This window comes from Procambarus clarkii, chromosome 19, assembly GCF_040958095.1.
Source record: "Procambarus clarkii isolate CNS0578487 chromosome 19, FALCON_Pclarkii_2.0, whole genome shotgun sequence".
Taxonomy (NCBI): Eukaryota; Metazoa; Arthropoda; class Malacostraca; order Decapoda; family Cambaridae; genus Procambarus; species Procambarus clarkii.
The window spans coordinates 11274096-11296829 of record NC_091168.1 but is presented as its reverse complement, the minus strand read 5'-3'; the positions used below and the strand labels follow the sequence as shown (position 1 = coordinate 11296829).

Genomic DNA, 22734 nt, shown 5'->3' with positions numbered 1-22734 from the left:
ACGGGAGAAGGTAGGATGGGCCTCACCGCAGTTGAGGCAACGAGCCTGGGGAGAAGCGCACTCCGACTTAGAGTGACCTTCGCCACCACACAAAGGACAGAGAGAGACAGTCCCGGAGCAGCGGAGGGCACCATGCCCAAACCTCCAGCACTTGTTGCAGAGCCGAGGAGAAGGAATGTACTCCTGGACAGAGCACCTGGCACCAGCAAGAATGACAGAGGGTGGAAGGGTCCTACCATCAAAGGTAATCTTCACAACCCGGAGGGGTTGACGGCGACTACCACGAGGGGGACGAGTAAACGTGTCCACCTGGAGAATAGAATGGCCCTGGGCAGCGAGGATATGTCGAATATCGTCGTGGCAGTCGCGTAGGTCCCGAACACCGGTCGCAACATGGGGCGGGAGCAAAATAGTGCCAACACTGGCATTCAACTGAACGTTCTTCGAGACCCGAACGGGGGTCTCGCCAAGGCAGGATAAGGCAGCCAAGCGGGAAGCAGCATCCTGAGAAGGAGCAGCAACGACACGCGTACCGAGACGAGTGGGGTTAAAAGTAATGGAGGCATCCACGGAATCAATGAGATGTCGATGAAGGGAGAAATCGTCAGGAGGCGCAGAATCAAGAGGGAGGAGATCAAAATATTTGGCCCACGAAGCGGGACCAAACAAGGCTTGATAGGTAGCAGAACTGGAAGGAATCGAGCGAGGGCGGCCGTGACGAGAACGGCGGTGAGAACCTCCAGAGAGAGAGGGGTTAAAAGGCGCAGTAGTTACAACTAGAGAAGGAGCCGCGCCAGGGGACGAGGTAGTCACCACTGGGGGCTTGGGGCTCGACCCAACCACAGAGGAGGGAGGGGAGCCAGGGGAAGGAGTCAGAGAGGCCAAAGGAGGAGCAAGGTCGGGGCCCAATGCAGCGGAGGCTACAGAGCCCGGTCTTCCAATACGGACCGACTCGGGGGCTTGGTCGCCCACCCCACGAGCCTGAAAAGGTAAGCCAGAAGCAGCCGAAACAGGGGTTATCATCTTGACGAAATTACGAATTCACTCACGAATGTGCCCCCACACCCACCATGGAGCCACAATTAGAGGCAGGACACCCAACAAGAAGCTATCGCCGATCTTGTCGGGGCCTCCTAGGGGTGCGTCGTGAGTATACGCCCCACAAACGCCACCTTAAGAAACCGACAGTCCGTCGAGATCGGGTTCAGTGGCGAAGTGGGGATTGACAATAAAAGGTTCCCCTCGCTCTCGACGTCGGGTACTGCAGTTCTACGGGTGCAAGAGTATGCCTCCTCAAGCACCCGGGCGTCAAAGTAGAAGAAGTCCAAGGGAAGAACCAGAACGAGCAAAAGGTCGGCAGGAAACGGCAAGCAGATAGGAGAAGAGGGGGGAGAAAAACGAAACAGAAGGAAAAGGAAAAGATGCCCAGCAGAATTGGAGAGGACGGCAGCAGGAGCACAAGGCTAGAAAAGGACAGAGGACTGTCCCAAGGAGCATCACACTCCGGCAGCCGCCCACTAAGCCCCCAGACGGCGACAACGAGCTGAGCGGGGAGGGGGCCCCGATACCAAAACAAACCCAATACCGACCTATAGTTCTATCAACTGCCAGAGCAGTATATGAGGCTCCAGATACCAGTCGTTGGAACCGGCAGATCGGTAAATAAGAGGCCGTTAAATCGAGTGGATACGTAGTAGGAAACGAGACAAATCGCTGCAGTTTTGCCGTTTCTGGCTGCAACGATTTGCATCAGGGAAGGGGGTATTAATTTTTGTCCCGTCTGCAGCGATTTGCATCAGGAGGGATATTGATTTTTGTCCCACCTGCAGTGATTTGCATCAGGGGTGTTTTCATTTTTTTCGCTTGCATCGATTTGCATCAGGGAGATATTCATTTTATTTCTGCCTGCAGCGAGTTGGCGTAGGGGTGCTTTCATTATTTTTTTGTAGCATTTACCAACTGCACCGGCACACCTTCCCCACCACCCCTACATCCCATATATTCTCTCTGCTTCACTGGTCACATAGTTCAACTCATCACCCATCCATCCCTACCTCCATCCATCCATCCATCCCTCCATCCTTCCATCCATCCATACATCCATCCATCCATCCATCCATCCATCCATCCATACCTCCCTTAATCCATCCATTCCTTCATACCTCCATCCATCCATCCATCCATCCATCCATCCATCCATCCATCCATCCATCCATCCATCCATCCATCCCTCTATCCATCTCTCCATCATATAAATTTTTGTAAAAGGTTAATTAAAACTTTTTAAACCTTAAAAACAGTTGCAACAAAAAAATACAGCTAGCCAAGCAGCCCAAGGATGGGCAGTTGCCAAGCAGCAGAGGACCCCTTCCCCCTCTGGGGAGGGGGGGGGGGAGGAGTGTGTCTTTTTGGGTTTAAGTTGCAATTTTATTATCATGTGGGGTCTGCTTTGTTATGCCTACCCTTCAGGGTGCATTACCCTAGGTCAATGGCAGATAAGGAAAACCCCCAACCACAGTTTTTTTTTCCAGGGGCCATTGCTCCCTGTGCCTCTCTGAAGGGGGACAGGTTCTGGCTTGTGGTCCCTGGTAGCCTGAACTCCTTTAACTAATCCCTGGTCTAATGAATTTCACATTAGCTCGATAGCTCCAGGGAGCTGAAGGGGCTCCCCACAGAAAATGTGTACACTGTTGTTTTATTTAAGCAACACTACCAGTGCCAAAACTACAAGCCTTCACTTTGATTAAATCTTAATGATTTCCTGAAATCTCCTGTAGAGTTCCTTGTAAATCTTTATTGCTCTCTTAGAAGAAATTCCCATTTTATCTTTGCCTCATCATTTGTTCAATTACTGTTTTCCACTTTACATGACTGCAATATTCTGAGTCGTTCTTTAGCTGTTGCCACAAAAAACCAGCGTTGAATGTAATGAACGCCATTTTCTGGGCGAGTCTCGGAGGCTCCCCGGAGCTATCCAGGCTGAATGGATATGTATAACTTTCTGGCATCAGTCAAAGTGCTAGGAGTTCTTGCCTACTGGGGACCACGAGCCAGAACCTGGCCCCCTCAGAGAGGCACGAGGAGCAATGGCCTATAGAAACCCCCTTGTGGTTGGGAGCATTCTATGTCTGCCATCGACCGGGATAGGCACCCAGAAAGGTAGGCACCCCAAAACAAACCCCCATTCTGGTGAAAATATTGCCACCGAAAGCCGAACGAGTGGACAGAACTCCCCAAACAAAATTATCAAACTAGCATGACATCATCACATCGCCGCGCCACCATCTGCGCAACCCCCACCCCCTCTCCCCGAGAGGGGAAAGGGGGAGCCGCAGACCCTCCACGTCAGGCAATCCAACTGGCAGTTCTTAGGCTGGTTGTCAAAATACGCGAAAAACGCCGCCGACCGGAGGGAGGGAGGGATGCCGGGGAACCTCCAGGACTCACCCAGAAAATGGCATTTCATTACATTCAACGCTGGTTTTCTGGGGGGAGCCCCGTCGGCTCCCCAGAGCTACCTCACCACAGATAAGTAAAACAGGGAAGGAACCGGGAGGCGGATACCACGCATCCTAACTGAACAACCAAAACCAGAGACAAAACAAAGACCAAAACGAGAAGAAAATAGACCACCCAGGACAACGACCAGGACGGCACCAAAACTCAAGAGCAGGCTGGAGAGGAACAATGCCCAAGACAGCAAGTGGAACGGAGCAGAATGAACTGCAACACTGAACGCAAGCAGGAGCGGCTCTGCCAGCACCACCCAATAAGAGGTGACAGGACACGATCCCAGACGACGGTCCCGGAACAACCCCGAAGGGAAGACAAGCCAAGCCTATCAAAGACCGAAGGACCCTTCGCAGTGATAGGAAAACCGGAAAGACCGCCAGGAAAACCACACACCGCCCCTGAGACGAAACACGCAGGTCGGAGACCCATAACGAACCCACCAGTGCCGACACAAATGACGAGAAACTAACACCACGATCGAAAGCGCAAAACGCGAATCGAAAAACAGCGACCCCCGCAACCCAAAGGAGCAACATAACCAGCTCCAGCAGGGAAGAAAGACGCATGCATCCCTGAGGCATCCAAGAGGAGAACTACCCAGGACGTGAACCGCAGGAAAGCAAACACACCCGGTCCGGAAAAGGAACAAAGAAAAACCGGAACCAGGACCGGAACCCAGCAAACCCGGTTCCAAGAAAAGGAACCAGGAAGGCAGGAGCGGCAGACCAAAAGTCCACACCTCCCCACAGACAGCGCAACCTGAAGCCTGCAGGAAATGACACAGAAAACCGCAGGAACTCGGTACCAAAACGGAACACCGGAGTAGTCCAAAAGCAGGGAACTGAACATGGACAGAGGCCCACCGGAGCACCAAACAGGACAGTGAAGAAGCACTGACCAAGATACACAAATAAGTGTAGCATGGGGGGAGGAAATAGGTAAGGAAAACCACGAATACGGCCCAAGGAGCGGCAGGGAAGGAATGCACACGACCAACCACAAAATGTGGAGAGGACCGCTTACATACCCGAGGGACCACATGAACAGTAGGGTGCAGCCAGGCACCGAAGATAGGCCAGGAATGAGTGTCCAGATAGGGAAAAGACCCAGGGGTCGACAACGAAACCAAAAGCACCGAAATGCGGGGCAGAGCCCCACAGGACAACAAAGAACAAAAGACAGGTTCAAAAAAGGCACTGAAGATTGAGCAAGACTGAAGACTGAGAAGCAAGGTGACCAAACACACCACACCAAACACCCCTGTTAGGAGCCATCGACGCAATCCCGCCTAGCGGGGAAGAGTAAACAAGGATGGAGCCGTGAACAAGGGTGGTGGAGTGAGCAGAATATCCAAATAAGATACTCGCTCCAAACGCATGAGCCTAACGAGAGAAGCAAAGCTCTACATAGTACCAATGATGGAACTCAAACCGTTCCTTACTTCCAGGGAAAATTCCTGCCAACCTTTGGAGAACGGTGAGGCGTCGCCCAAGCATATAACCAGCAGAGTAGTGAATAATAACTAGTCTACCTGCAAGTGTGGTCTAGAACAGACACATGCGAGACACTGTACCGACTCTCAGTGCGCCCAACCCGCACCATTGCCCGCCAAAATATCACCCGCATACTACTGTATACGCAACAAAAGATAGTTAGTCTCTTAGTGTTTGTGTTTATTGTCACCAATCTACACGAAACAATAGAAACTGGGATAGCGGCACACGCCACCCATGCGGCACATTGTGGGCATGAAACACTGGGCAGAAAAGGGATAAGCGTAGAATCAGGAAAGACCAGAGGAATGACCGGCACGATAACAGGCTCAGTGATTTGCGGAACCAATTACCACATAACGTGGTGGTGGTGCCCCACGATAGGTGCAAGGGCGGGTTGGACATGTATATGAGTGGGAATGGGTGGTAAGAAACAGGAGCTGCCTCGCACGGGTCAATAGGCCCTCTGCAGTTCCTCTGTACTTATGTCTGTATGTTCGTACGCACAAGGGGACACAGAAGGAAGCCGAGCACCCAAATGAGCCATAGACACGAAAAAGAACCTGATCAATGTCAGAGGGGAAAGGAAGCGAAAAGCACCAAGAAGCCATGTGGAGGAGGCAGACTCTGCCCACAGGAGCAAATGTAGAGAAGACAGTGCCCAGGAGGCTCAGGAAACTGCACAACCGTCAACTGACAGGAGAGGCGGAGCCCAAGAGCCAGAGCTCAACCCCCACAAGCACAACTAGGCAAGCACCCCACCAAAAAGTGAGAACCAGCACTAGGCCGACAGAGGTGCCAGACATGACAACCTCACCTGCAGAGCAGACACACGACCGTGCCACAACACAGGCGAGCCAAGTAATATACCAGAAGCAGAGCTAATGGTGTGCCCGAAAGCCATGTATACTCGAGGCAGTAGGCATAGTATGTACCGTTACCTGAATAAAATGTGGAAGTCGAAGGAGAAATACGGCCAGAGGCGCGCAACCTGCAGAAGACGGAGCAGTACAGAGGGGGAGGAGGCGGCGCCCTGCCAAACCATCCCACACCCGGAAGCAAAGGAAGAACGAAGTGACACCCCCAGATATAAATGCAAAACACCCTCAGCATCCAGAGGGCCACAACTGGAGGGAGAAAACGAGCAAGAAACCGTAGAAAACCACAAGAAATGATGCGAACACATGAGCATACCGCCCAGAAACAAAACACACACCGCGGCACCAGCACAAGAGGTACAAAACGCACCACCTGTCTACCGGGAGGCGTGGCTTGTACACCAGGCAGACACACAGATCGTACACACAATGTACAGACACAACGTAAACACACATCGTACAAACACCAGGAAGGCGTGCGGAACGAAGACGAAGAATGCCGAAACTGGAAGTAGAGACGTCGCGAAAACAAAACAAGGCAAAAACGAAGCAAAAGAAAACAGATGACGGAAGGGAACCAACGAGGCCGACAAAAGACCCGAGGGAAACCACATCGAAAATCAACAGACGTTCCAATAATATTGGAAGGTATGAAGAGACTCGCGAACCAACGAGAACCACGACAAGCACCCCTGATCAAGGAACATGCAGGGACAACGATACGAAGCGGTTTAGGCACTGTAAGTACTAGGTCAATATATAAATCCATCAACGTTTGTTTCACACCTTGTATGGATGTACCTTACCTGAATACACATTTGATTTTTGTCTTTTTTTTGAACAGTATTGCGACGTAAGAACGAAAAGGGTAAGGAAAAGGGGGTGAAACACCCCCAAGAGCGACGGGACAGACGAACCCGAAGGAACATGGAACCGAACCCAGGGAGGGGTATACACGTAAACAACAGGAACACAGGAAAGGAACAATCCCACTCTGAGGAACGGCCAGCCCCTCACCAAAGGGACGAAGACCCAAGAGGGGCAAATGGGGCCGAGGACCCCCAGGCAACCCCTCCCTAACCCCGGGAACCTCGACGGCATGACCCAGGGCCGAGCTGCACCCCCAAAGCCCCAGCTTGACACGGAAAGCCGGGGCAGCCGTGCAAACACTAATGAAGGGAGCCCACTGGTCAGACCCATACGGCACTGCTGGAAGGAACCGACTCGAATGCCTCTGCCGCCACCCCGGAAGAGGAAAACCCCCGAGACCGCCCAAGTCTCAACCCAACCAGACCCCGTCCCAACCCCGAAACCCGCCTATGGTTCGAAGCAGGAAGCAAGGGAGGAAGTGTGTAGAACAGAAGGGGAAGGATGAGGAGCGGAAGGAGCCAGAGTCGAAGCGACCCCCACCCCCAAGTCCAGACCCCAACCACCAAAACGGGGCAGCCTCGGGGCATCCAGGGCCACAAACAACCAAGAGCGTTGCAGCAACCTACACCCAGCAAGCAACGCCGCAGCCGCCTGCACCCAATTATCAAGACCAGTGGCCTGGGTGATGGAGAGCGCATACCGACAACAATCATCGGACGACTCCGGGTCACAAGAACAAGGACCCCAACAGGCAGCATGGCGGAGGCACAACTGGTGAGTGTCACCCTGAGACAAGGGGACAGATCAACTGTCAAACTCGCAGGACGCGAGAGGGATTCCAGGGACACACCTCTAGGACCACGGAGCCATCGTGGTGTTTCCCAGGGCCCTTAGCCGTTGGTACACGTTAAGGGAAGCCCAGGCAGGGTTCTGCGAACCGGCGCCCAAATCTACCAACAAACTGCTAAAGCTGAACCCCGGGGACATGTCCACTCACGGGGGCCAAGCGGGGAGTACCGCCAACAGAAGAATTCATAAGAAAATCACCTAGAACAGGAATGGGGGACCATAAAGGCAGACCCCCCCCCCCAGGCAAAAACAAAAACAAAAGAAAAACCCCGAAAGAGGACAACTTACCCAGGCGGAACAGAGCCGGCCGCTGTTAATGGTGAAAACTAGCTGTGCAGTACCCCGCGCCCCTACCAGTGACGAAAACTACCACCTACCCAGAGACAAACCAGGGCAACAAAACCCCAGCCGACTCCAAGGGTGGCCCAGTACCGAGCAGTAAAGGACACAGCGGAGGTAGAACCCAAGGTGACTTGTGGAAGGTGGCCCCAAGCCCCAAGGGCAGTACTTACAGGGCACCTAGGGATGATAGCTCTAGGCGCATGCAGCCCGAGTACCGTGGAATCTTACTCCTGGCTCACACCCCACCGGTAGAGACAGTCCACACCAAAAGGCACAGAACTGAAACAAAAACCAGCGCCAGAGGCTCTCGCCCAGCCAGTAATTCCATCAGCCAAGAACTGCCAGTTGGATCGCCGGCGTGGAGGGTCTGGGGCTGACCCTTCCCCCTCTCATGGAGGGGGGGGGGGGTTACGCAGACGGTGGCACGGCGACGTGATGACATCATGCTAGTTTGATAATTTTGTTTGGGGAGTTCTGTCCACTCGTTCGGCTTTCAGTAGCAATATTTTCACCAGAATATGGGTTTATTTTGGGGCGCCTACCTTTCTGGGTGCCTATCCCGGTCGATGGCAGACATAGAATGCTCCCAACCACAAGGGGGTTTCTATAGGCCATTGCTCCTCGTGCCTCTCTGAGGGGGCCAGGTTCTGGCTCGTGGTCCCCGGTAGGCAAGAACTCCTAGCACTTTGACTGATGCCAGAAATTTATATATATCCATTCAGCCTGGATAGCTCCGGGGAGCCGACGGGGCTCCCCCCAGAAATACAGTAGGTACTGTAATTTTCAAATTGTGTCTTGTCTTATTTCCTGACTTGTGTACTGTACAAGTTTTAGGCCCTCCTTAATACCAACTGGGAAACTTAGTACTACTGTACTCAGCTACTTGTATTATTGTAGAGGTTTGCAAAATCCAATGTGGTTTTATTTTTTTTTTTTTTATCGTATATGATGTATAATTGTGTCCTTTACAATATGTATACAGTAGAATGTTCATAATGTTCAATAGACCTGCGATACATGTGTCAGTAATGTATCCACAATAAATGTTTATTATCGCAATATTACTTGTTAAAAATTCATTTAAATTACAATATGTAGTTTCACACACTATTTACACAGTAACTACACTGTATTACACACTCAGTACTTTGGAAGCGAGTGGTAATCAATGAAGTAGTTCATGGTACACAGCGCAACTTCGCTCTCGTTGCACCAGGTACAGATATATTTTCATTTCCTGTTTCTTCGTTCTGTGTGCTTGCAAATAATGCACTCACGCACACCCTTGGCTTTAGTACCTGTAGGTGGTATGTAGCCAAGCTTGTGAAGCGTAAGGTAGTCTTGAAAAGATTACAGGAAAAGATCAATTTGTAAGGTAGTCTTGAAAAGATCGCTTTGTAAGGGCCCTCACTGGAAGAGATTCAGTCATTCTGGAAGAAATTCAGTCAATGGGGAAGAGATTCAGTCAATATGGAAGAGATTCAGCCATTCTGGAAGAGATTCAGCTATTCTTGAAAATATCTATGGAAATATTTTAAATAAAGGAAGCTGCTAACACTGTTCATCTATGCTACTTGTATCAGATGCATCATCACCGAACCCAGAAAATGATTCATCTATTTTAGCTCAAAGCTACAACTGGATACGCTCGCTATATCGTCCTCATCGGTGCTGTATCACTTGCATCCGACCTTTGTATTAGGTCCTTATTGCGCCTAGCTTCATTATTTTTTTTTTTTGAGATATATACAAGAGTTGTTACATTCTTGTACAGCCACTAGTATGCATAGCGTTTCGGGCAGGTCCCTGGAATACGATCCCCGCCACGAAGAATCGTTTTTACAACCAAATACACATTTTACTGTTGAGTTAAACAGAGGCTACAGTTAAGGATTTGCGCCCAGTAAATCCTCCCCAGCTAGGATACGAACCCATGACTAAGCGCTCGCGGAACGCCAGGCGAGTGTCTTACCACTGCACCACGGGGACTGAATATCATGACCCTTATGTTCTTCAAACAATAAGGGTCTGAATTTCACCGACAGAGAGGGATCTTTCAACACCGCGTCAGACAGGTGTTTGGAAGCCAAAAGCACGTGCGCCACACTATGGTTGCTCACTCAGTACTAAGCTAGCCAGCAGCCCTAGGACATTCTGGGAATTTTTTCCAAGATGGCTGCCTCTCACTGGAGGTCCCAAGAGTCCATTTCGTACACAACCTACCATGCATGTGTTAGGAATGGGTACGAAATCTTTAAAAGGTGTTTTCTCGGTTGGCACAGTTTCCCACTGACCGAGTTTTTTAGGTTGACGCAGCACAGTGATTAAAGCAGTTAATGGTGAAAGAATCATATATATTATATTAAATGAAAGATTGAGACAGTTTACCCATTAAAGTATTAAAGGGAAAATGATAGTCTGTGTATTTTTATGAGATCAATGGACCAATAGTCATCAAGGATAACAACAATACACACTGATGTGTGGGTAGCAGAATCAGGTTTGACTTGGGAAAATGTTACAATTTGTAGAAAATTCAAACCGACTAGTTTTCTCAATGCTAAACCTCTATTGGTTATTACAAAATATGACTATGACAGTACATCTCAGCATACCAAAAATTTGATAAAGTATATTACCTCTATGTCCAGACAGTACACAAGTAACAAGGTCATATACTCCTACTTGTGCAGGGAACACACCATGGAGCATTGACAGGAATAATAAGGAAAACTTTTAGTGTTATGATTGATTATAGCTGTGGAATTTTGATGTATGATGTCAAATTTATCAACAAGTTGATTAATTTACAAGCCATAAAACATAATTGCACCTGAAATAGCCAGCTTGCATTATTGATTTAATTGAGTTAAGAAAGGAACCTCTATGATTATACACAGCCTGTTACTACTCACTCTGTCAAATTTTATTTTCTAGTTTGAATGTGCTATGGCAAAACTGATGGCAGTGTATCTCTAGTGCATGCGTTCGTAACCAGGGGTTACTAATATGATAACAAACCACAATAGGGTCCTTTATTAATTCCCATGACAATACAGTACAGAATGTTTTGTCATCAATATGGAAAGAGGTGCACGAACGGCTTGGATGTTAGGAAGGGGTGTTAACAGAGAAATTTTGTTAAGAATCACTAGTCTAGTGGATTCATGCCTCTAATCATATAGCAGCATTCACAAGACAAATATCATAACTTAATTCATGCCCTACATGTTTAAATAGCAAGAGCAACAATTGCTATGTATATAGTATCAGTAAATCATACCATAAACAGGACTGGCTTCTAAAGAATGTGCTTTAACAGCAGCACCCTCCCGAAGTTGACGTAATTGCTGTCGAAGCTCATTAGCTGTGCTTAAAAGCTCAAACCTCTCCAACTGAAGTCTCTCTTGTTCACTGCGGCTTGTAGTCAAATCACACTAAAAAAAAGAACATTAATTAACATTAATTAAATTCATATAAATAAAGTGTTGACTAATGGAACTCCCTATTATAGTGAGCCCTCAATATTTCTATGAGCTTCATTGCTGTCACAGCAAAGCTTTAGGAAACTTCACCAAGTCCCTGAGATCCACCCTAGCCTACTGGAGGCCAGGATCAGAATTTGGTCTGCCAAACAGGGATCAGAGATCAACCCAAAATTTTGGAAACCCTGCCAAGAAGGAGAGGAGCAATAAAACAAAAAACCAGCGCTGAATGCAAGGAAACATCAGTTTCTGGGTGAGATTCGGTGGTTCACTGAAGCTATCCAACTAATATAATGCTATTCTATTTGGGGTCATCAGTTAAAGAGGTCTTGTTGCCTACTGGGGACCAGTGCCAGAACCTGACCCCACTCAGAGAGATGCAGGGAGAAATGGCCTATGAACACTTTACATTTAAAGTATATCATACTTACCATCAACCAAGAAATTGAAATTGAAATAAGATTATTGAGGTATATATACACATAAAGGGATGAGGTAGCTCAAGCTATTCTCACCCCGTTCAGTACAACAGGTTCATATGTACATAAGGCGGCACACATCACAAACAATAAGCATATTACCGAACATTCTGAGTGATAAACATATACATTTCTTCCTTTACATATGCAGTATATTACCAGGCATACAACAAATACTTTTAGACTAGGTACACAGACAATTTTTAAAAGACATTCAGACAATTCAACAAATTAGCAATCTTGGTGCAAAATTCTTATATCTCTTCAGAATATCATCAATCTTCCCGTTGTGACACATCCAGACTATTTGTTCAGGAACAGTCCTTATCCCAGTCCTTATAATTGCCATTGACCAGGGAAGGCACCCAGAAAAGTAGGCAAAACAAAACAGACCACAATCTGGTTGGAATTGCAACCTACATCTTCAGAATAGCAAAAGAATTCCCACAGAAAGAAAACAAACAAGCAACACTTCGTCCAACAAACCACCCATTAGTTAGCAATCCCCCCACCCACACAAGGGAAGGGGGATGCGGCCGGAACTCCTCACCTCTCAATTCTTGAATGATGAAAGCCACCGACCGGAGGTAGGGAGGGAGGGACAGAGGGAGTCCGGGAGACTCCAAGGTTCACCCAGAAACTGGCATTTCATTACATACAACGCTGGTTTTCTGTGGGGAGCCCTGTCGGCTCCCTGAAGCTAATTACTGTACCTGCATAGAAGGAAAAACAAGGTCATACCAGGGAGGCAGCAGCACCGCAGGTCTCAATGTGAGGGAGAGAGAGAGAATGGCCGTGACAGGTGCCCCAAGGCAACACACGGCCGCTGAGGGGCCCAACATGTTTACGAGATACCTGGTGGCCAGGACCCTTGTTTGACCTCCAAAACCCCCGTGCCCGAATATCGTCCCAAGGCATATGACCAAAGACAGCCGAAAGAGTGGCATACTGTACTTCTAAACTTCATGGTCAAAAGGGTAGACTTCAGGCTAGCGAGACTTAAGGACACCGCTGACAACCAGAGACACATGAGCCCTGGAACAGGGAACCAGGGGAAACTGGATCAACCCAGACCACGTCCACCAACACAGAACCGCTGGCCCGCAGGTAGCAGCATAAAGCCGCCACCGAACACAGCGCATGATGTACCTCCGGCCTAACCAACCAAGCATCTACAACCAACAAACCCCTCCAGAAACCTATCATCTCATTTGTCATGAGAAAAGAAGGAGATGGATGCAAATGAACAAAACGACCACCAGGACCAAACAAAAACCACGGCACCAGAGAAGAGCACGGAGACTCCCAACCTAACCACAAGAGGCCAAAGTCAACAAACAAAGCCCTTCAAAAGCAATCAGGAACCAAAGGGGTCACCACAAACCGAGGACAAGAGAGAAAGGAAAAAACCCTTGTCCAGAGACTAAGGCGGCTCAGCCGGCACATGAACAGACCGGAGATGGAAAAACCAGCGTTGAATGTAATTAAACTCCATTTTCTGGGTGAGCCCCGGAGGCTCCCTGGAGCTTATCGGGCTAATGTATGTTATATTAGACTGGGACATTAGCTAAGGAGTTCAGACCTACCAGGGACCAGTGCCAGAACCTGGCCTCTTCAGAGAGGTTTCAGGGAGCAATGGCCCTGGAAAACCTACCCTTGTGGTTGGGGTTTTCCTTATCTGCCATCGACTGGGGTCAAGCACCCAGAAAGGTAAGCATAACAAACCAAACCCCACATTAAAAAAGTAAAACAAAAACAAACAGAGAGGTAGAAACTCCCTACAATCCTAAGGAAACAAGCAAACAAGCAAACATCACACTTTACTGCCGCACCAATCGTCCACGCAGCCCTCCCCGCCCCGAGAGAGGGAGGGGGGGGAGCCTAGACCTCACCGTGCTGGCTGCCTAGCATCAGTTCGGAAGCTAAGCTTCAACCAACGCGAAAAAACTGCCGACCGGTGGGCGGGAGGGTTGCCTGGGAGCCTCCGGGGCTCACCCAGAAAATGGTGTTTCATTACATTCAACGCTGGTTTTCTGTGGGGAGCCCCAACGGCTCCCTGGAGCCTTATACCCAATGAGAAGGAAAAGAAATGCTGACCCGGGAGGCGGCCGCCACTAACTCTGCAACGCGAAGCCAAGACAACAGGCTGCAACTTGCGGCCCAAGGCAACAAGAACGCACAGGAGCAGACACACGCATAAAGAACGGCTGGCCAGGAACCTGTGAGACCCTCAAATCCTTGCGCCTGAAATGAGCCCTAGACATCACCAACACTGCAAACGTTCGAACAGCACGGGCACAAGGATAGACCTCAGGCTGGAAGACTTCTACCAGGTTTCTACTCTTCTACCAAAGAGCAGAAACCTGAACCGAAGGGGCTACCACAAACTGAGGAGAAGATAAGAGGGCGCCATGATCAAGGACCAGGATGGCTCAGGCGATGCATGAGCAGGCCGGAGATGAAACAAAACACGAGAAAGCATACGGAACGGGGCAGATGTGACGTCCACCCCGAACGCAACCCGAAGCGGCACCGCCAGCGCCGCACAAAACGAGACGACAGTAAGAAACATCAAATACCTGTAGTCCTGAAAACCCAAGAAAGGACAAGACAACCCGATGCGAAAGAGAAGACAACCTACGAAGAACAAGAAAAAGGTGCATAGAAACACCAGGAACATCATACTGTTGCCGAGACGAAGCTCGCAGGTGGAACACCGTCAACAAAGCCACCTGATCACCATGATACTGAGAGCTACGCTCTCATCCTGTTACTACACTTAGATAACACTTAGGTAATTACCATAGAGGTGGTGAAACCCACGTCAAAATACCAGACGCGAAGAGCCGAGGAGAAGGCCGAACCAGTCACGCACAGGACCAGTCCGACCTGCCGAAAGTGGCGGAGCCGCGGGAAAATGCCCCTGGTTCAGACACCTATCAAGCAGCGTCTGAAAATAAAGCTGGGCCGGCCACCAAGGGACCACGAGGACTACTCTCCTTGAGAATGGGCTTCAACCGAGCCAGAACCCGAAGCAACAGCTGGACCGGGAGAAGAGGAACAGGTACCCCCACCTCTTATCTTGAGATGATGATGATTCATCATCATCATGACCTCGACCAGTCTTGCTGAAAAGCATCCACCGTGAATGCCTCGCAGGCAGGTAAGGGTGCCACATAGAATGGGCGATGCCTAGACCACGCCAACTCGAAGATGTCCATGGCCAGGAGTCCATATGTCCAGCAGAGCCAACGAAACAAGTAGGCGACGACTGCCAATCCGTGAACAGAGGAATGAACCGAGACAGGCTGAACCGTCTACAGCGAAGGGAACAGAGCCCCTTCCAAAAGAAATATATATATATTATATATATTATATATATAAATATTATATATATTGATTTGATAAAAGATTTTGATATGATAAAATACTATGCCCAAGATTACCATCCGAGTGCCGGCGGGGGGTGGTTCAAATAGCTTCGGCTTTCACCTCCTGATGTCCGGTCGTGATGGTCAAGTGGATTAAGGTGTCCTGTACATACCAGCTGCGTTTCTCCTGGCAGTATGGGTTCGAGTCACTTCTGGGGTGTGAGTTTTCAGTTGCATATAGTCCTGGGGACCATTCAGGCTTGTTTGCATTTGTGTTCCTCATGTGTGCCCCAAACAATGAGGTGATTTGATAAAATACTATGCCCAAGATTACCATCCGAGTGCCGGCGGGGGGGTGGTTCAAACAGCTTCGGCTATCACCTCCTTATGTCCGGTCGTGATGGTCGAGTGGATTAAGGTGTCCTGTACATACCAGTTGAGTTTCTCCTGGAAGTATGGGTTCGAGTCACTTCTGGGGTGTGAGTTTTCAGTTGCATATAGTCCTGGGGACCATTCAGGCTTGTTCGCACACACACATATACATTATATATATATATATATATATATATATATATATATATATATATATATATATATATATATATATATATGCAGAATAACCACATATGAAAAATAGAAAATGCTTAACGCGTTTTCGGCTAATTCGCCTTCATCAGAGCAAAGTAGAATACTTTGATTCTACTTTGCTCTGATGAAGGCGAATTAGCCGAAAACGCGTTAAGCATTTTCTATTTTTCATATGTGGTTATTCTGCATACTTGGATCAGTGTTTTTGTGATCATTGTTGCATATATATATATATAATATATATATATATATATATATATATATATATATATATATATATATATATATATATATATATATATATATATATATATATATATTTATTTATTTTACACATCTTGAGAGAAATGATATAATATCAGACAGACAGTATGGTTTTCGATCTGGAAGATCCTGTGTATCGAATTTACTCAGTTTCTATAATCGAGCAACAGAGATATTACAGGAAACAGATGGTTGGTTAGACTGCATCTATCTAGACCTAAAAAAGGCTTTTGACAGAGTTCCACATAAGAGGTTGTTCTGGAAACTGGAAAATATTGGAGGAGTGACAGGTACGCTTCTAACATGGATGAAAAATTTTGACTGATAGAAAAATGAGGGCAGAGATCAGAGGCAATGTATCGGACTGGAGAAATGTCACAAGTGGAGTACCACAGGGTTCAGTTCTTGCACCAGTGATGTTTATTGTCTACATAAATGATCTACCAGTTGGTATACAGAATTATATGAACATGTTTGCTGATGATGCTAAGATAATAAGAAGGATAAGAAACTTAGATGATTGTCATGCCCTTCAAGATGACCTGGACAAAATAAGTATATGGAGCACCACTTGGCAAATGGAATTTAATGTTAATAAATGTCATGTTATGGAATGTGGAATAGGAGAACATAGACCCGACACAACCTATATATTATGTGAGAAATCTTTAAAGAATTCTGATAAAGAAAGAGATCTAGGGGTGGTTCTAGATAGAAAACTATCACCTGAGGACCACATAAAGAATATTGTGCAAGGAGCCTATGCTATGCTTTCTAACTTCAGAATTGCATTTAAATACATGGATGGCGATATACTAAAGAAATTGTTCATGACTTTTGTTAGGCCAAAGCTAGAATATGCAGCTGTTGTGTGGTGCCCATATCTTAAGAAGCACATCAACAAACTGGAAAAGGTGCAAAGACATGCTACTAAGTGGCTCCCAGAACTGAAGGGTAAGAGCTACGAGGAGAGGTTAGAAGCATTAAATATGCCAAAACTAGAAGACAGAAGAAAAAGAGGTGATATGATCACTACGTACAAAATAGTAACAGGAATTGATAAAATCGACAGGGAAGATTTCCTGAGACCTGGAACTTCAAGAACATGAGGTCATAGATTTAAACTAGCCAAACACAGATGCCGAAGAAATATAAGAAAATTCACCTTCGTAAATAGAGTGATAGACGGTTGGAACAAGTTAAGTGAGAAGGTGGTGGAGGCCAAGACCGTCAGTAGTTTCAAAGCGTTATATGACAAAGAGTGCTGGGAAGACGGGACACCACGAGCATAGCTCTCATCCTGTAACTACACTTAGGTAATTACACTTAGGTAATTACACGTGTGTGTGTGCATGGGAATTCAAAATTCAAAGGGAATTCAAAAGGTGACACTACTAGAGTCAACACTTGCATCAGAGGAGCTCCAGCATATTTCAACAATCCTAAGTATTGTAGTACAGGTTGATGGTAGTGAGTGGTGTCCCAGAGAACATAAAGGTATAGTGCTCTTGAAAAATAGGTGAGATAACAGGAAAGTGCTAAGGGAAGTGAAAAATCAGATGAGAAAAAGTTGCCCTAGTGTTTCCAGTGCAGAGAAGAACATTCAAGATGGCTGCCGGCAAGAGGAAAAACAAAACAGAGCTTGATTTTGTGGGATTCAATGAAGAAAGCATTGATATAACCAGCCTATACAACAAGTTGGTAAAATTAGATACTATACTGAACTCTCATGAAGAAATAATTAGTATATTGAAAGAAAGTAATGACCATTTGAATAGCAAGGTTTTATGTCCTGAGGGTATAGTGAAAGACTTGCGCAAGGATAAGAATCAATTGGAAACATATTGCAAAGCCATGGAAGAAGAAAATAAACTCTTAAAAATAGCTTTGGAAGAAGTTAAAGTAAATTTAAACTTAAATGACTACAATAGGTTAGGTAAGGAAATTCAACAGGAGAAACAGCTTTTGTCAGCACAGATGGAGGAAGTTACACAGGGAATAGAACAGTGCAAGAAAGATATGCAACTCACTTATGCACAAGTGGCCAAGGAGAAGGAAAAAATAGAAGAAGCAGTAAAGGAAGTCAAACACTGCAGCAACCAAGATAAAACAAACATTAGGCTGGAAGTGAGAAAGGAATTGGCATCTAACCCGAAGTTGGTGCAAAACACAGTTGATCGGAGCAAATCCCTGATAAGTTTTTGGTTGCAAAGAAAAGGAGATAATATCTAGGTCAGAAAAAGCTGTAGAAGAAACAAAAGTAGTAGATAAAATTGTTGGCCTCGTAGAAGGTCTTACTACCATAGAGAATGTGTGCGACTACAAAAGAATAGGCAAATACATAAAAGGGAAAGATCGACCTTTGAGGATCCCCCTAAACGGTGCCAAACAGATGGAAGAAGTACTCAGGAATGCCAGAAAATTACAAAGTGATGAGGATGGGAAAGTGTGGTCGTTAAGACGAGATCATTCAAAAGAAGACAGAGAGAAGCTGAAACTGAACCTCGCTGAGGCAAAAAGTTTAAATGAGAGCAGGAATGAAGAAGAAATTGATTCTTTTTTCTATAAAGTGATAGGGGTAGGCAAACCAGTAAAGTGGTACATAAAGACAAACCAACAAAATCAATAGAGAGAGGGGGAGTGAAGAATAAGGAGAGGGGGAACAAGTTCCTAAAGATTGCATACACCAACATAGATGGAGTAAGATCGAAGATACTAGAGTTAAGTGATGTAATACAGCTGCAGACACCAGACATTGTTGCACTCACGGAGACAAAACTTGAAGATGTTATTTTAAATGAGGTCATATTCCCAAGGGGCTACTCAATTTGGAGACGGGACAGAAAAATTAGGAAAGGAGGTGGCGTTGCTGTGCTGGTGAAAGAACACCTAAAGGTGAAAGAAATAATGACTGCCAATCCACAAGAAGTTGACATAATAGCACTAGAGGTCTGCCATGAGGATGATAAACTAATGATCATAAATGCATATAGTCCCACCGCCAAGTAGCACATGGTCAAAGGAGGAGCTAGATAGTAAACGTGAAGGTCTTATAACAATAATGAGAGAGATTATAGCGAGAGCGGATAACGATAGATCACGACTGTTGGTAGTCGGTGACTTCAACTTGAAATCCATAGACTGGGAAGCATATGAAGCTAAAACAGAAGATTTTTGGACCTGTAGATTTGTAGACCTCATCCTGGAAACATTCTTGTATCAACATGTTAAACAAGCTACGAGGATGAGGGAAGGGGACGTTCCCTCCATGCTAGATTTGATATTTACCAGGAAGGAGGAAGAGATATTTGACATTCAGTACCTTCCTCCCTTGGGTAAAAGTAGACCATGTCTTTTTGGGAATAAAGTATGCAATGCGTTATAATCTGGAAGAAAATAAGGAGGTTGAAGCAGTTGAAATACCTGACTTCAGGAAAGGACATTATGGCCACCTTAGAATTTTTTTTAGTGAGTATAATTGGACAGACTTGATGCTAGGCAAGGAAGTGAATGAGATGTATGTCAAGTTTTGTGAAATATATGATAAAGACACAAAAAAATTTATACCAAAACAGAGATGCAGATCTAGGAAACAGGATTGGTTCAACAGAAATTGCGAGAGGGCCAGAGACCAAAAGACACAAAAATGGAATCAATACAGGAAGAGGCCAAACCCCAAACATACCAGCGATACAAAGATGCGAGAAACAACTACATGGCAGTGAGGAGAGAGGCAGAAAATTTTGTTGAAAAAGGTTTTGCAGACAAATGTAAAACAGAACCAGGTCTATTCTATAAATTCATAAACAACAAATTGCAGGCAAAGGATAATATTCTGAGGTTAAAAATGGGAAATAGATTCACGGAAGATGAAAAGGAAATGTGTGAAACACTAAACGAAAAGTTCCAACGTGTGTTTGTACAAAATGAAATCTTTAGGGAACCAGACACAATAAGAATTCCAGGGAACAACATAGAGCACATAGAGGTGTCTAGAGACGAAGTGGAAAAAATGCTTAAGGAGCTAAATAAGAACAAAGCAGTTGGTCCAGATGGAGCTTCACCATGGATTCTGAAAGAATGTGCACCTGAGCTCAGCATTCCACTTCTACTGATTTTTCAGGCATCCCTGTGTACAGGGATGCCTGAAAAATTTCCTAACTGACAGAAAAATGAGGGCCGTAATCAGAGGCAAGGAATCGGATTGGAGGAATGTTACGAGTGGAGTACCACAGGGTTCAGTTCTTGCACTGGTAATGTTCATTGTCTACATAAACGATCTACCAGTGGGAATACAGAATTACATGAACATGTTTGCTGATGATGCTAAGATAATAGGGAAGATAAGAAACCTAGATGATTGTCATGCCCTTCAAGAAGACCTGGACAAAATAAGTATATGGAGTAACACTTGGCAATTGGAATTTAATGTGAATAAATGCCATGTTATGGAATGTAGAATTGGAGAACATAGACCCCACACAATCTATAAATTATGTGAGAAATCTTTAAAGAATTCTAACAAAGAAAGGGATCTAGGGGTGGTGCGAGAACATTGTGCGAAGAGCCTATGCTACACTTTCTAACCTCAGAATTGCTTTTAAATACATGGATGGAGAAATACTAAAGAAATTGTTCATGACTTTCATTAGACCAAAGCTGGAATATGCAGCAGTTGTATGGTGCCCATATCTTAACCCTTAAACTGCACAACACGCCTGCAGGCTCACGTCTGGTTTGCGCAACGCACCTCCAGGTATTTGTATTTTTCACGTTCCATTTAAAACTCCGCGGCTACATGGGGTTCACATCAGCTTCCTCAGGGCTCTTGTAAACAGACGCCATCTTTAAAAAAAATCGTGGTCCACATTCCCGGGTGTGGGAGCCTCAGTAGTGTGTGATTAACCAAGGCTGGCGCTCGCAGCATGAGCGCACAGCACTGCTGTTCAGCGTGTGACCACAGCATCGCCTAATAATGTCAAAATATATATATAACTTGTATTATTTAGCCATGATAGTGTTATAGAAGAGCCTGAGTGTGATAATGACTGGGTACAATGTTCAAATATCAGTGATTCAATGCTGTTCACGATGTTCACAGCGCTAGCCACAGCACCACAGCATTATTTCGTTCATCTAGGAATCTTCAAATGATTTCTTAGGTTCCTTTTCAAAATAAACGTGTGGTAAATTATTCATTTACAGGAATTAGTGACCAGGATTGTGATAATAGCAGGATTGTGGTTATAATTAGCGTTGTGCGTAGTATTGTGGAAGGAGGAATTTTGGTGAGGGAGGGAGGGCGAGAATTGAGGTAGCCTCATTGTGTGTGTGTGGCTGCCACTCTTGTTTTGCTCACCATACTAGCTTAGTGGTTCGCTATGGGCAACACATATGTACACGGGTATATATAGTGTGTGTATATAGTGTAAGAACAGCAACAGGAGAATGTTGAGAGGAGCTATTTTGGTGAGGGAGGTGACGTAATCGTAGCGTCGTCTGCTGTCGGCTGTGTGATTTTTCATGCAGTGTATGGTGGCCACTGTACTGTTTGGACACAATACCGGCTTACTTGCATAGTTCAAGTAAATAAAACATGTAGATAGGTATATAGAACATGTGTAATAAGAACTATAACAGTATGGTGGGAGGAGCAATGTTGGAGAGTAAGATGTTGGAGTGAGGGAGACTGGCTGATGTGTGGCTGCTGTCACTCGAGGTGTTCTAAGTGTGTTAATGGTGAATGTATATAGTGTGTGACAGTGTATAGTGTGTAAATAGATTGTATATACAGTATACATAAATTAGCATGATACATAGTAAATATGTGCTGCATATGTGTACACAAGTGTCATGCACGTAACACAGTGTCTTCGAGCAGTACGGATGTTTTACTGTCCATAATATAGTGTACGTGTTCACTATACCTAGGATTAGCACGTAAAAACAAATAAAATGTATTTGGAACTGTGCAAAAAAAATGAACGAAAATATATTCGCGGCAACTCGCGCGCCCCGCCCCGAGCGCCCTACTGGCCCCGGGAGCGTACGTCACGGGCGAACAGGGAATGATGACGTCACGCCCCAACTTACGGACCCCATAGCAGCCAAAGTAAGTACAATTTCGATTTTTTTTCTACATACCAATACTGAGGGAAGGGTTTCTGACACTTTAAAAAGAAAAAAGAATTTTTCCTGAGAATTTATTTCCTGCGCACTGCGGGGGTGTCATATTTGGAGGCAACGCAGTTAAGGGGTTAAGAAGCACATCAACAAACTGGAAAAGGCGCAAAGACATGCCACTAAGTAGCTCCCAGAACTGAAGGACAAGAGCTACGAGGAGAGGTTAGAGGCATTAAATATGCAAAAACTAATAGATATTAGAAAAAAGAGGCGATATGATCACTACGTTCAAAATAATAACAGGAATCGATAAAATTGATAGGGAAGAATTCCTGAGACCCGGAACTTCAAGAACAAGAGGTCATAGATTTAAACTAACGAAACAAAGCTGCCGGAGAATTATACGAAAATTCACTTTTGTGAATAGAGTGGTAGATGGTTGGAACAAGTTAAGTGAGAAGGTGGAAAACCGTCAGTAA

The 22734-nt window shown here is 46.0% G+C and overlaps 1 protein-coding gene across 7 annotated transcripts in view; it reads right to left on the bottom strand.

The window, feature by feature from the left end:
- The window catches only part of LOC123757411 (optineurin), a 490032-nt gene that overhangs the window by 351428 nt on the left and 115870 nt on the right, over positions 1–22734 (bottom strand). For all 7 annotated transcript variants that reach the window (XM_069326928.1, XM_069326927.1, XM_069326933.1 and 4 more), the window contains one exon: positions 11229–11382. In XM_069326928.1, coding sequence (XP_069183029.1) covers positions 11229–11382 — 154 coding nt within the window. The remainder of the gene's footprint in view (positions 1–11228; positions 11383–22734) is intronic.